The 14,117-nt window shown below is 51.4% G+C and overlaps 1 protein-coding gene across 3 annotated transcripts in view; it reads right to left on the bottom strand.

Annotated features, from left to right (window-relative positions):
* Positions 1-14,117, bottom strand: part of ZNF775 (zinc finger protein 775) — a 180,727-nt gene that overhangs the window by 163,610 nt on the left and 3,000 nt on the right. For all 3 annotated transcript variants that reach the window (XR_014294953.1, XM_082632000.1, XM_082632001.1), the window contains exon 2: positions 6,584-6,664. Coding sequence is in view for 2 of the 3 variants with exons in the window: in XM_082632000.1 (XP_082488126.1) it covers positions 6,584-6,617 (34 nt within the window). In the remaining variant the exon portion in view is untranslated. The remainder of the gene's footprint in view (positions 1-6,583; positions 6,665-14,117) is intronic.

The raw sequence follows: 14,117 nt of genomic DNA, 5'->3' as shown, positions 1-14,117 counted from the left end.
AAACAACCGCTGCCAATATTAAAAAGACAACAAAGCAAACCCCAAGGAAGTAAGAGGAAGGAATTAATAAAGACAAAAGCAGAGATGATAGGATAAAGGGAACATAAAGATAAAAAAAGGATTCTGATAAATCCCAAAATATATCAATTTGAAAAATCTATGTAAAATGGATGATTTCGCGAGGAGAAATAAATTAACAAAACTGACTCAAGAAAACGTAGAAACCATGTCTATAGAAACAATTAGAAGAGACTGAAAAGAAAGCTAAAGTTCAACCTCGAAAATGGGTAACAGGCCACTGAACTGTACAAAGAGGTTCTGCGAAAACTTCACGGGAAGGGCCGTTCCCAGCTTACATAAACTGTGACCATGACTAGGGCAGGGAGAGGGGGGAAGCTTACATGTTATCATGACCCAGAATAAGACAAGGGTGGGGTAGGCAGGAAATCATAGGCTTATCGTTCTTTGAAAGTAGATGCAAAAAACAAACAAGCAAAAACACTGGCAAAGCAAGTTTGGCAGTGTTAAGAGAACAATCTATCATGGATTTGCTGGATCTTCTCCAGGAAAGCGAAGATGACTCAACACAGTTCATGACATTAACCTTTTAAACATTAAAAACCTTATACTGGGCTTCCCTGGTGGCGCAGTGGTTGAGAGCCCGCCTGCCGATGCAGGGGACACGGGTTCATGCCCCGGTCCGGGAAGATCCCACATGCCGCGGAGCGGCTGGGCCCGTGGGCCATGGCCTCTGAGCCTGCGCGTCCGGAGCCTGTGCTCCACAACGGGAGAGGCCACAACAGTGAGAGGCCCGCGTACCGCAAAAAAAAACCCTTATACTATCTCAATAGATGTGAAAAAGTCCCAGGATAAAATTCAACATCATTTCTGGAGGGAGAGAAGAAAAAGGGAAAGGAGGGAGGAGGAAGAGAGGGAGGGGTAAAGACAAAAGGAAGGAAGGAAGCTCTTAGCAAACTAGGAACATAAGGAAGTTTTCTTAGGTTGACAAAGGAGCTGTATTAGAAACTGCAGCAAATGTTATAACCGAAGGCAAAAGATGAGAAGCCTATTCAAGTTAGGAACGAGGTGAAAAAAGAAAGATATATATAAATATTGGAAAGGAGGAGAGAACGGTCATTTGCTGACAATTATTAACCTGGAATGTGCGTGAGAATCCACTGATGAAGTTTCAGAAATAAAAGTTTCAACAAAACTGCCAGATAAAAAACATTAAAATTCATAACTTTTTAAAATGGCAATAAAGTAACTGTAAGTATACCTAATATACAAGCAAAACATAAAGAAAATGATTAAACTTTATTGAAGGGATAAAATGTAAATAAAACAACACGTACATCATATTCCTAGATAAGAAGCTCTCCATTCCAAAATGTTTAAATTCAGTGTAATCCTAATTAAGTAAATTATAACTTTACTATGTGTGTAAATCACCCAGAAATTCTAAAAATGAGCAAGGAAGAATTTGGCTTATGCAACATTCAAAGCTAAAATACTATCACCACACACCCATTAGAATGGCTAAAACCCAAAACATCGACAACACCAAACACTGACAGGGATGTGTAGCAACTCTCATTCACTGCTGGTGGGAGCGCAAAATGTTAAGGCCGCTGTGGAAGACAGTTTGTCTGTTTCTTACAAAACTAAAGATACTCTTACCATACGATCCAACAAATCACTCTCCTATGTATTCATCCAAAGGAGTTGAAAACTTATGTCCACACAAAAACCTGCACACAGATGTTTATAGCAGCTTTATTGATAACAGTCAAAGCGTGGAAGCATCCAAGAGATGTCCTTCACTGGGTGGATGGATAAACAGTGGTACACCATACAATGGAGTGTTATTCAGTGATAAAAAGAAATGAGATCTCAAGTCATGAAACGACATGGAGGAAACTTAAATGCATACGACTAAGTGAAAGAAGCCAATCACAAAAGGCTACACACTGTGTGATTCCAACTATATGACATCTGGAAAAGGCAAAACTGTGGAGACAGTAAACAGATCAGTGGTGGCCAGGGGTTGAAGGGTCAGGGGGAGAGGGATGAATTGGCAGAGCACAGAGGATTTTCAGGGCAGTGAAACTCCTCTGCATGATACTGTAATGGGAGGTACAGGACATTAAGCATCTGTCCACAGAACGTACAACACAAAGAGGGAACCCTAATGCAAACTATGGACTTTATGTAATACAAATGTGTTAATAAAGGTTCATCTATTGTAAACAGTGCACCCACCATTCTAATGCAAAATGTTAAGAACAGGAGAAACTGCAGAGAAGGGTAAAGGGCACTCTTGTCCTTTCTGCACATTTTCTCTGTAAACCTAATACTGCTCTAAAAAATAAAGTCCATTTAATAAAAGTCTTGACTGATGCAGTTGTATTGACATGGCTGTTCCATAGTGAGCCAGGTGAGGTGAGGCTGTGAGTGAGAGTCCCTCCCACCACCAAAAAAAAAAAGCTAAAACCAATCATTAAAAGCATAGAATAGGGCTTCCCTGGTGGTGCAGTGGTTGAGAGTCCGCCTGCCAATGCAGGGGACACGGGTTCGTGCTCCGGTCCGGGAAGATCCCACATGCCGCGGAGCGGCTGGGCCCGTGAGCCATGGCCGCTGAGCCTGCACGTCCGGAGCCTGTGCTCCGCAACGGGAGAGGCCACAACAGTGAGAGGCCCGCGTACCGCAAAAAATTTAAAAAAAGAAGTGTAGAATACACATAACTGACAGATACATCAAAAGAACAGAAAAGTTTAATATGCGATATGAGGTAGCATTCCAAGTCAACAGTGAAAGGCTGGCCTATTCATCAATTTAGGACCAACTAACTCTCCATTTGGGAAAAATATTCAAGTTAGATTTGTAGTTCATACTGTTTATAAAAATCAGTTCCAGATGGATTTAAGTGCTGGTTTAAAAGAAGCAAATACAGTATTAGAAGAATTAGGAGAATTTGTTTCGAATCTAGAGGTAATTGATAATCTTCTTAAACAGGATGCAAAACATAAAAACTAAATTTAAAACCCCTGTACGACAAAGGATACTGCACATGAGCGAACTAGAAACGATCGTGCGGGGCAGCCCTTTCCAACAGAGCTTTCCACAGAGTGAAAACATTTTACATCCGAGCTGTCTGATGCATGTGGCCTCGAGCCACGGGTGGTTACGGAGCACTTGGAATGTGGCTAGTACTACCGAGGAACTGAACTTACTTTTTAAAATTTAAATTAAATTAAATTAAGTCTAAATTTAAATTTAAATAACCATCTGTGGCTATTGGCCACCTACTGGACAGCACATGTCTATCCAGAGAATATAAAGGACTAATATCCAGAGTATATTAATATCCAGAGTATATAAAGGACTCCTGTAGATAGGATGAAAAGAGGTGCACCCTCGCTAGTAATCAGCGAAGTGCAAAATAACAGTGTAGCATCTTTTCACCCATCACAGCAGCAAATATTGAAGAGGTTGATAATATCCCGACTTCACAATACACATGGAAATTACACAGGAGGATAAGTACAACATGGATATGCTGGGGGCCTAAATGAATTCAGATTCTTTGCGGACGACTTGACAGTGCTGATTAAAATTATAAATGTGTACAATCTTCCACTTCTTCCACCCAGCAATTTCACTCTAGGTGTTTATCCTAAGAAATACATATGAGTCCAAAGAGGAACGTCTAAGTATATTCACTGAAGTGCTATCTGTAATTAGGAAAAAGGGGGGAACAACCTAATTACCCATCAATAATAGCCTAATAAAATTTTCACTCCCTTCATAATGTGGAATACTATGCAGCAATTGAAAAGAGCTATATATACTCATGTGAAAAGATTTCGAAAACATTTTAAGAGAAAAAAACAAAATTGAAAATCAGTATCAGTCATCTGATCCAACTTATGGAAAATAAAACCGTACCCCTCTGTGTACATACACATGCCCGATCCAGGACGGTTCACACCAAACCCAAGATGGTGGCCAGCCTGCAGGTGATATGGACCATAGCAGGACTAGATGAAGAAGTCAAAGGGGACTTACACTTTACATGTGTTATTTGAATATTCTCATAAAAATTCAAACATTATAATTTTTAAGTCTTTAAAATATCTTTAGGAAATAAAGAGAAAACCTCCCCTCTAATCTGGTGGCCTTGAGTTTTGAGGCCAAAGAGTTCTGCTCCACTCCACAGCCTCACTGGCCACGTGGGGGCAAAGAAACCGATGTGGTGCCCATGGGGGCGGAGGTGGGAGGGTGGGAGTGTCACAGGAAGCACCTGCAAGGGGCCAGCTTTCCACCTGGCGAAACGACGCTGTGAGGCCTCCCCAGGTGCTCGGTTGTGAGAGGTCATTTTATCAGGAGTAATAATTTGAAAATGAAAGTGGTGATTTAAATTGTGTACTGGCAGGAATTGAAAACCCACGTGTAATGAGCTTCATTGATTCAAAGAATGTTTCCTTAGATGCACTGAACTGTTGGCCAGCGGAAGTATTTAACAGGGCTAGCTGTCCAAATTGGTGGTCATGTAGTGAATCCAAAATATACTCCAGTCAGAGGGGCACCACTGTCCCCAAGTGACCAGGCACCCATTAATGCCCCAGAGCCCCACAAAAGCCACTGCCTTTCCCTGATTAAACCTGGCCTTGATATCCATCACGGTGGCTGGGTTGCATGAGGAGGCCCTGAAGCCCAGGGGTGGCGCGTGTAGACCTGTGACGTGTGTTGCTGGGACTTCAGTCATCACGGGCACCTTCCCGTAGGGATCAGGCACTGTTACAGAGGAAAATAGGCTTCTGCCTGCCTGTTCCAAAGGTACTTGTCCTCAGTCAGCATATAAAGCATCAGTTTTTATCTAAATGGTTCAGATAAAATAAAAAGGTGCTAAAAGGAGAGCTATTGCTGAATGGGTAGTTTCCGACATTATGGGGAAATTCGAGAAATGGATAGTGGTGATGGCTGTACCACAACGTGAATGTGCTTCAAGCCACTGAACTGTACCCTTAAAAATGGTTAAAATGGTAAATTTCATGTTATGTATAATATATTTCACCACAATTTAAAAAAACATGTAAAATAAATATAAAGTAAAAGGTACTTGAAAGAGGTAAGCTCCCAATTATCTGAAAGCTCTGGCCTTGCAGAAGAGTCATTCCTTCAGCCTGACCAGCAGGCGTGGCAGCCTGTGGAGGCTGAGCTCACGGGGGCCCCCAGGCCCCAGTGGCTCCAGGGTCCAGGCCGCTGTTTTTCTACCTCTTCCTGAAGCTGCAGCTGCTGTACGGGGCAGAGAAGGCCCTGGTGGAGCCCATCTCTCACGTCTGCATTAGGATCTCTCTTATGAGTTTACGTGGGCAAAAGGGTCCTTCAGCTGAAATGTTTGGAACTGTCTGCCCTAGGTTTTCCTGTAATTACTGTAATGTCAGTCAGACAGACAGACAGACAGACAGACACACACACACACACACACACACACACACACACACACACACCCCTCGAGTGCTCTCAGCATTCAAAGCGACAGCCCGGGGCCGGGGTTGGGGGGGCACTGGGAAGTGGGGTGGCTGAACTCACTGCCGTCTGTCAGGACCCAGCCCCAGAACAGTGTGGTGTCCATATATCACACTGCCTCCTTTGAGCTGGTGTTTTGTTTCTCTTTTATCCAATTGTCTGATTTTTGTCTCATCTTAGGCCCACTGCAGTGATTGTCCTGGGAGGGCGGGGGCTCTGGGGTCCATGGGGCAACTCCCCTGGAAGGGGTGGGAGGTAAAGAAGACTGGTCACTGTGCTGAGCGAGGGGCAGAGTCCCCAGGCCTGGGCCGGTCCTCGTCTCCCGGGGCCAGAGCCACCGTGCAGCCCCGCTACACCCAGAACAGGGCCTGCCACAGAGGCTGAGAGTGGGTCTCAGACCAGGGGCTGCTCCATCCCAGAAGCGGGAAGCGGGTGGCTGCGGAGGGGTCTCCACGGGGCACTTCCCACTCTCAGCGGCGCCTGCCCCCTGCCCAGGAGACACCAGGACTAACTGCTGTGTTTCTTCACCACCAGCTCCAAGTGCATCAGCTGACACAGACCGTGAACTGTGTGACCCCGGGAAGCTTCACGGACCGAACTGGAGACACTCTCCTGACCAACCAACAGCAGGGCTTGTTGCGACCACGTGTCCTCCCCAGAGCGCTGGCTTTCAGTGTGTGATCAGCGCCAACACCAAGCACTCCCTGATCTAGCGCTTGACAGACACCTGATCTTCCCCCAGCAGATTTCTGCACGGGGTGTGTGTGTGCGTGTGTGTGTGCGTCCGTGTGTGTCCGTGTGTGTGTGTGTGTCCATGTGTGTGTGTGTGTGTGTGTGTGTGTGTGTCCCTGCCTGGCGAGCACAGGCTGGGCTTTGTCAGTTCTTAGCCCCCTAGTCTGTGTTTGCTCCATCCTTGGACGTGACCTCAGTGTCCTGGTCCCACCGTGCGGTTCTACAGGCCACCATCAACTCCTGCTCGGCCACAGAGGGACGGGCAGGACGGGGCTGGGGAGGGGCCGCGGTGGGCTCCCACCTGCCCCTCTTCTCTTACCCGTGCTGCCGTCGCCAGCCAGGCCACCGTCCATCCCCGGAGGTCCCTCGGCATCAGCACGGCGGCTCCCTGCCCGGCCGTCTGTGGGTGAGATGGGAGCAAAGGAAAGAGAGTTGGCCTGTGGGACACGGACGAGTGCCACTCACAGGAAGCAGTCCCTCGTTTTCAAAAGCTTTTCTATGACCTCTGTCGAAATGAGCAGGACTTTTTTTAAAAGCACATATACCTGCTAGGCAGGTAAAATGTGTATGATTCCCATTTTATGAAGAATAAACTGAGGCCAGAGAGGGCCGCTGACATGCCCCAAGTCACAGAGGTGGCCGAACGGCAGAGCTGGGCAAGGTCCCTGGGCTTCTAACTCCCAGACCAGAGCCTCACGCCCACACTCTCATCACCTGCGGGGTGTGAAGGATGCCACAAGAGAGAACCAGGAAACTCAAATAAGTTTAGAGACACCCCCCTACCCTGCAACGTGGTCACGAGGACACCCTGGAGGGAAGAACCATCCCTCCAAAATTGCCAGTCCCCTGTCTCCCAAAGCCCCTGTCCAGGTTCCAGCGCAAACCCTTCTAGGGCCTCACAGCCACCTCCCACCCCCCACCCCCGGGCAAGAACACACGTGGCCAACCTGGGTCCTAGGGACCTGATTCCTCATCCACCAATCTGGGGCTCATCTTTTTTTGCTCTTCAGTCTTTTTTTTTTTTTTTTTTTTTGCGGTACACAGGCCTCTCACTTTTGTGGCCTCTCCCGTTGTGGACCAGACGCACAGGCTCAGCAGCCATGGCTCACGGGCCCAGCCGCTCCGCGGCATGTGGGATCTTCCCAGACCGGGGCACGAACCCGTGTCCCCTGCATCGGCAGGCGGACTCTCAACCACTGCGCCACCAGGGAAGCCCCCTTTTGAACATCTCCCGACTGGCTCATTTGGTGCCTGGCACGTGGTCGGGACGGGTCCTGCTGCTCTGACCCCTTGGCGCGGCCCCTGCCCCTTCCAGGCCCCAGCCTAAATGCCACCTCCTCTGAGTGGCCTTCCCTGGCAACCCCGTGTAAAGTCACAACCCTAACCCCACCTCCCATTCCTCCCTGACACTTTTCGCCGCTGGACAGGATATTTACTTTTCTGCTTCTTCCCTGACAGGAACTGAGGGCTTCCCGGGCTCACTGCCGAGTGCCAGCGTCCGGGACACAGCCCGCACGTGGAGGGCACCGAACAGCCGTGTGTGGCACCAACACGCTGCTGGTTACGTGCGCGCAGAGATGTGGCCGCTGCACGAGGTGCTGTGGGCGGTCCCCCCGGAGGACGGGGATCTCGTTTCCTACGCCTGCACCCCCGGACCCCCTGCACTCCCAAACAGGCCCCAGCCTCTGCCCCATGAGACGGGAGGCCGGGCTCACGCTGCAGGACCAGGAACCAACCTCTCCTCGGCCACCGCTCGGGCTCGGGGAAGCCAGCCTCCCCTTGCTCCACACCTCGGGCCCCGGAGAGCCTCCCAGAAACCCCATTCTAAGGGTCTCCCTGCTTCCTTCTCCCAGGTCCTCTTCCAGTGGCTACTCCGGGGACAGGGGCCCAGGCTGGAGATGTGGACCCTGCCCGGAGAGGTGGGGGGCAGGGGTGTCAGGGAGATACGAATCTGAGAAATAGAAAACTCACCCTCCCTGGTGCAAAAAGGGAAAGAGAACAACCCTCCCCTTTCTTTCAGAGTATTTTCTTTAGAAAACTTCTGATTGGAAGTTCTTTCTCTGCCCCTTTGAGGTGTATATAAATCTTTTAAAGCTCACTCAGCCTCTTGCTGGCTTTACAACCCAGGACCGTCTTTCTCGAGGACCTGGGAGCCATCTCTCCAAAATGCAAACATCAAGGGAACAGCGGCCAGTGTCCCCTGCCCGCGGGAGGTGGGAGCCTACCTCTCCAGCAGCACCGGGCTCCGGGCTGCAAACCTCCTCCCGTCACCAAGATACAAGAAGTGGATGTTTCCTTTGCATAAAGGCAATTAGCTATCACGGGTGGCCACCCAATTCCAGGCGAATTTAGGGTGAACTCTGTGTGACAAATGGTGCTGTCAAGTCTTCTTACCCGAGGACTGGCTATGCTTTCCCTGGAGAACACGTGTGCAGTGGGGTTGTCCCTGCTGGACTGTGTAACAAGTGAGATTTCTGTCTATAGTCTCTTAGCAAATTGCCTGTGATGTGCACCACATTCCAGTCTAATGCTTATTCAGTTAAAAACTTGTTTTCTTTTTTGTTTCTCCCTACTTTTGCGGGGAGTCTTTTCTGAGTTGGCAGGAGATTTGGTTTTTAATTCTATTTCCCCAAAAGGGGTCTGTTACGCACTCCTGCTGTGGGTTACTACAGACACTGAAACCTGCCTGTGGTGCAGAGAAAAGGGGGCCACAAATGAGGGCAGGAGAAGGCCCCCCTTGGGGCCCCTGATGGATGCCAGTGCTCCTGCCTTCACACCACATTTTCCTTTCAGGTCACTCTGCATCCCAGGCCATGGGGTAGCCTCTCACCAACTGGAGATTTAATGTCTGCCTAAGGAGACTCAGAGGACTGGTGGACAGAGAGGCCACTTTGATATGGGGAATCTCAGACAGGGGGGTGGAGGCTCGGGCCACAATTCAGGGCGAGGACAGCGGGTAGGACTTGGGCTCATTCACAAAACCCCTACACAACACAACTGAGGCCCCTGAAGCCAAATCAAATCAGTCCTCCCTGATCCATTCTGTCTTAAGAGGTATTACGAACTCAAAATCGCCTCAGGTGGCGGAAGGGCTTCAATTCTCGGTGACCAATTCACAGGGAGTCACTGAGCAGCACCAGAGCTCATGGTCCGAGAAAGAACAGAAGTGGAAATGGAAGGAAAGGACCCTCATGGGCCCGAGGGGAAGAAGGAAGAAAGGAGAGGGCACAGAGTACAGGAACAGGGGGCACGGGCTATGTCTTGGGGGCCCATTTCCACCTGTGTGCTCAGGTGGGACGTGTCTGGAAAACAGGCCAACAGGTGTCCTCAGACAAACCCCTGAGACGAGCCAAACGGCAGAAGGCCCCACGTCTTTCCAGGCCGGCCAGGCCCCCGCACACCCCACCCTGATGCACCGCACTGCACACCTCTTCTCGCCCCAACAGACACATCACTCAGCTGACTGGAGAGAGAGATGCCCAGGGACACGGCGAGCAGGCCCAGCAGAAGACCCTGGCCAGAAAACAGGAGGCAACGGGGGCAGATCCCCATCCACCAGTGCCCACACCGAGTCCCTAAGGGCCACCTGGTCTATCACCCAGCTCCCCGACCCCAATCTCTGATGACCTTTCCCCTTCCTGCCCAGCAGGTCCCGTGGAGGGCGGGACACATGCAGGGGGTGGGTCTCAGGACAGGGCCCCAGTCACCTCCTCCTTCCCAGCCCCTGGCTCTGGGTCAGGCCGCAGTTGGGATGAGAGCCCCTTGACGGGGAGGCTTTGCGGGACAGCTGCCATGACAACTGCTGCGTCACACAAAGCGGGACTGTGGCCTGGGGCAGGTGCTGAGGTCTGGGGGCAGGGAAGGTAACAAAGGGGCTTCGATCTTAGCAGAAATTTGGGGGGAAGGCAGACAGCAGCTGGGGGTGGACAAAGGCCACGGGCCAGGAGAGGCGGTGCAGAGACACGTCTGGGTCACTCCACATCCTCCAGATCTCAGGGCCCTGGACCTTTTCCACCAGCCAGGTACATCTCTCTTCACAGACTCAGGCCCCACATGGGGAAGAAGGAGATGGCACCTCATGCGTCCTCTGTCACCAGTGGAGTGGGGACCAGCCATGTGCCCTCCACCAGTACCTCAGGCTTTGAGGGGTGCATCTCCCAAACTCCAGCCGAAGGCCCAGCTCACAGGCCCTGCTCAGCTAGGAGCCCCACCCAGGGCGACACCATCTGCCACTGTTCACCTATGCACACAGTCCCTCCCCACAGGAAACCGCGCACAGGAGGCAGTCTTCCCAAGGTACCCTGCCCATCAAGCTGACTGCCCTCACACCAGTAGGTCAAGTCCCCCGGGGAGCAGCCCAGGCCAGCGTTTGGAAGGGGATGGGCGAGGGCCCACAGGCTCCAGCTAGCCCTCACCCTGAGGGTGTGCTCTCGGAGTCCTCCAGGGGGATGGAGACTCTGTCTGTCCTTCCCTCATTCACTGAGAGGGCGGGGGCTTCCCTGGTCACCTCGGTATTGACCTGGCTCTGGAAAGAAAAGGGGGTGACCAGCCAAGACTCGGTAGGGACAGGGAGACCGACTGTGTAGCAGGCACTCAGCAAGCACCGCCCACTTCATCCTAAGGAGCCACGGCTCTGAGACGCTGAGCGGTTTGCTCAAGGTCACACAGCTAGTTAAGAGCTGGAGCCAGGACCGGCGGACTGGGGTGGGCCTGCCCCAGCCAGAGGCCCTGCTCCTGGGCCATATGCTGCCTCTGAGAGAAGGTGCACAGTGTACCAAACCTTAAGCCACCAGGGCCTCATTTTCAGGAGTCTGGCCTCTAGACCCACATGTTGGTTATTTAAGTGTATAAATTAAGTTTAAAATTCAGTTTCTCATTCACGCTGGCCACGCTTCAAGTGTTCAACAGTCACAGGTGGCTACAGCCACCGTAACATCCAGCAGATAAGAAGATTTCCAGATTCACGAAGTTCTGCTGGGAGACACTGCACTAGATTATAAAGCTCCAGGATGGCGGTGGCCCTGCCTGCCCAGGCCTGGGATGCAGAAGGTGCCCAGTTTATACTGGATGAATGAATAAATGAATGAATGAATGAAAGAAAGGGAAGACTGAAGACGGGGCCCCTCTGGCCCCAGTGCTTCATCACCAACAACAAATACCTCAGGACAGGTTAATGATGTCCCCGGCCTGGGAAATGGATTTCAGTTAATATCAGTGGATGTTTCATTTAAAATATACAATCAGGGACTTCCCTGGTGGCACAGTGGTTGAGAATCTGCCTGCTAATGCAGGGGACACGGGTTCGAGCCCTGGTCTGGGAAGATCCCACATGCCGCGGAGCAACTGGGCCCGTGAGCCACAACTACTGAGCCTGCGCATCTGGAGCCTGTGCTCCGCAACAAGAGAGGCCACGACAGTGAGAGGCCTGTGCACCGCGATGAAGAGTGGCCCCCGCTTGCCACAACTAGAGAAAGCCCTCACACAGAAATGAAGATCCAACACAGACAAAAATAAATAAGTAAATAAATAAAAAGCCAAGCATTTGAAGCCCTTTAAAAAAAAAAAATAAATAAAATAAAATAAATAAATAAAAAATAAAATATACAATCATAGGTGGTTGCCAAGGGGGAGGGGGGTGGGGGAGGGATGGAGTGGGAGGTCAGGGTTAGCAGATGTCAGCTTTTATATATAAATGGATAAACAACAAGGTCCTACTGTAGAGCACAAGGAACTACATTCAATATCCTGTGATAAACCATAATGGAAAAGAATATAAAAAAAAAGAGGGCTTCCCTGGTGGTGCAGTGGTTGAGAGTCTGCCTGCCGATGCAGGGGACACGGGTTCGTGCCCCAGTCCAGGAGGATCCCACATGCCGCGGAGCGGCCGGGCCCGTGAGCCATGGCCGCTGAGCCTGCGCAGCCGGAGCCTGTGCTCCGCAACGGGAGAGGCCACAACAGTGAGAGGCCCGTGTATCGCAAAAAAAAAAAAAGAAAGAAAGAAAAAAAAGAAAAGAATGTATACACGTATAACTGAATCACTTTGTTGTACAGCAGAAATTAACACAACATTGTGAATCAACTATACTTCAATAAAAAAATTGATAAAATACAGTCATAGGCATACGAGAAGAAACTGATCTAAACACTAAATGGACACAAACATATCCAGAGACAATCATATCTAACATCCAAGGCGGCTAAGTACACAAACATTCAAAGATGCAAAAATACAGAGATACTCATACACATGAGAATACCTGCAAAATTGCATATGCAAAGTACAGAGAGATTGAAATATTAAAAAATCCACCCATACACCTACAGATCCAGAGACACAAGTGCGCCAACGTGAGCCGCACGAGCACAAATCACTCCCCTTTCACACTGGAGAAAACAGCAGTGGACTCCCTGCTGACACAAGTATCCTCACAATCCATGACCATCCCTCCAGGTCCACTGCTCCAAGGAACGGAACTCAGGGGATGATGCAGCCACCGGGAGAGGAAGCGACAGCGGGTGACGGGGAACAGTCACCTGTTGGGGTGCCGGTGGGGTAAGCTGAGGGGAGGGGGGCGGCGTGAGGCAGCGACGCTGCAGCTGGAGGGGCACAGAAAGCCCTAGAAAGAGGACAGGGCTCTGCCCGGCAGGCCAGTGCAGCCCGAGCCCCGAGGCCACGCTGCAGGGGTCTGGCCAGGAGGCGGCGGCGGGCCGTTCCCCTCTCCCCTGGGAACCTGAGCCCAGACTCCTCGGCCGAGTCTGCCCCTCGCAGTGCACCCGCATTGGCTGCCCCTCTCCTCAGACCCACGCACGCCTGGACCCAGGATCAGGGGCCCTGAGTTCTAGCCCACCTGTCCCTGGCAAATCACTTCACCTCTAGGCCTAGGTTCCAATGGCGAAGGTGACTGAAAACGCCTGCTCCGGGGGCCTGCTGTGAGCATCAGGTTGGGGGAAACACTAGACTTTCTAAATGGTCTTTTCTCTCTTTCTCATGGCCTGAGAACAATCCACACCCGAAGGTTCTGAGCCCTCTCTCCGAGCACCCCACGGCCAGCTCACCCTTCCTAAACCGTTACCCTTCAAGCTGCTTCAGCATCTCTGGAGGCCCCCGGCGCCCACACAGGAACCCCAAACTCTGCTCAGCAACGGGAGCCGGCCTCGCAGAGGAACCGGGCGTGGACAGCTTTCGAGGTCAAGGCTACCTGCAGAGCTGTGCTGACAGAGCAGCTCCAGGTACCGCCTCTCCCGGGAGATGGAGACTGGGTGGGGAGCGGGCCTCCTCCGGGCCAGGCTGTGGGCCAGGGGTAAGGGGAGCAGGGCCGGGTCCGGGCCCTGAGCGCCAGGCAGGGGGCTGGACTAAAGAGAGCCATGGACGCTTCTGCCGGCTCAGCTCAGGCGAGCCCCGCGGCCGCACAGCCCGACTTTGCTGTGGGGAGGAGCTAGTGTAGCCTCTGTCTCCTAGGACTGATCGCACAGCCCCCAGGCCCTCTCCCAAAGCCAGTCCTACGCAGGCCACTCCTGCGCGAGGCCTGGTCCCTGGGCCTGTGCTCTGGCTGATCTCTGGATAATCAGCACTCCCTCCAGGCACCGGTCCCCCATCCCTGCACCCACTTCACCTTCCTCTCCTCCAGCGTTTCTGACCAAGGAGGACATGCAAACCATCCCCAACAAGTGGCTTTAAAATGGTATCAGAAAGGCAGGGCAACTGCTGTTCCCACCTTCTATGGCCCAGTGCCCGAGGACAGACAGGCAGGCCGAGGTCCTAGGCCAGACCAGGTGAGCGTCACCTCCACCCACCACCTAGAAGCCTGCCTCCACCCCACATCCCAGCATAAGGCATGCCCGGCATCCTTCTA

The sequence above is a fragment of the Mesoplodon mirus genome, assembly GCF_964341445.2.
Source record: "Mesoplodon mirus genome assembly, chromosome: 9".
Lineage (NCBI taxonomy): Eukaryota > Metazoa > Chordata > Mammalia > Artiodactyla > Ziphiidae > Mesoplodon > Mesoplodon mirus.
The sequence above is the reverse complement of the archived record's forward strand: the minus strand, read 5'-3'. Positions and strand labels throughout refer to the sequence as shown.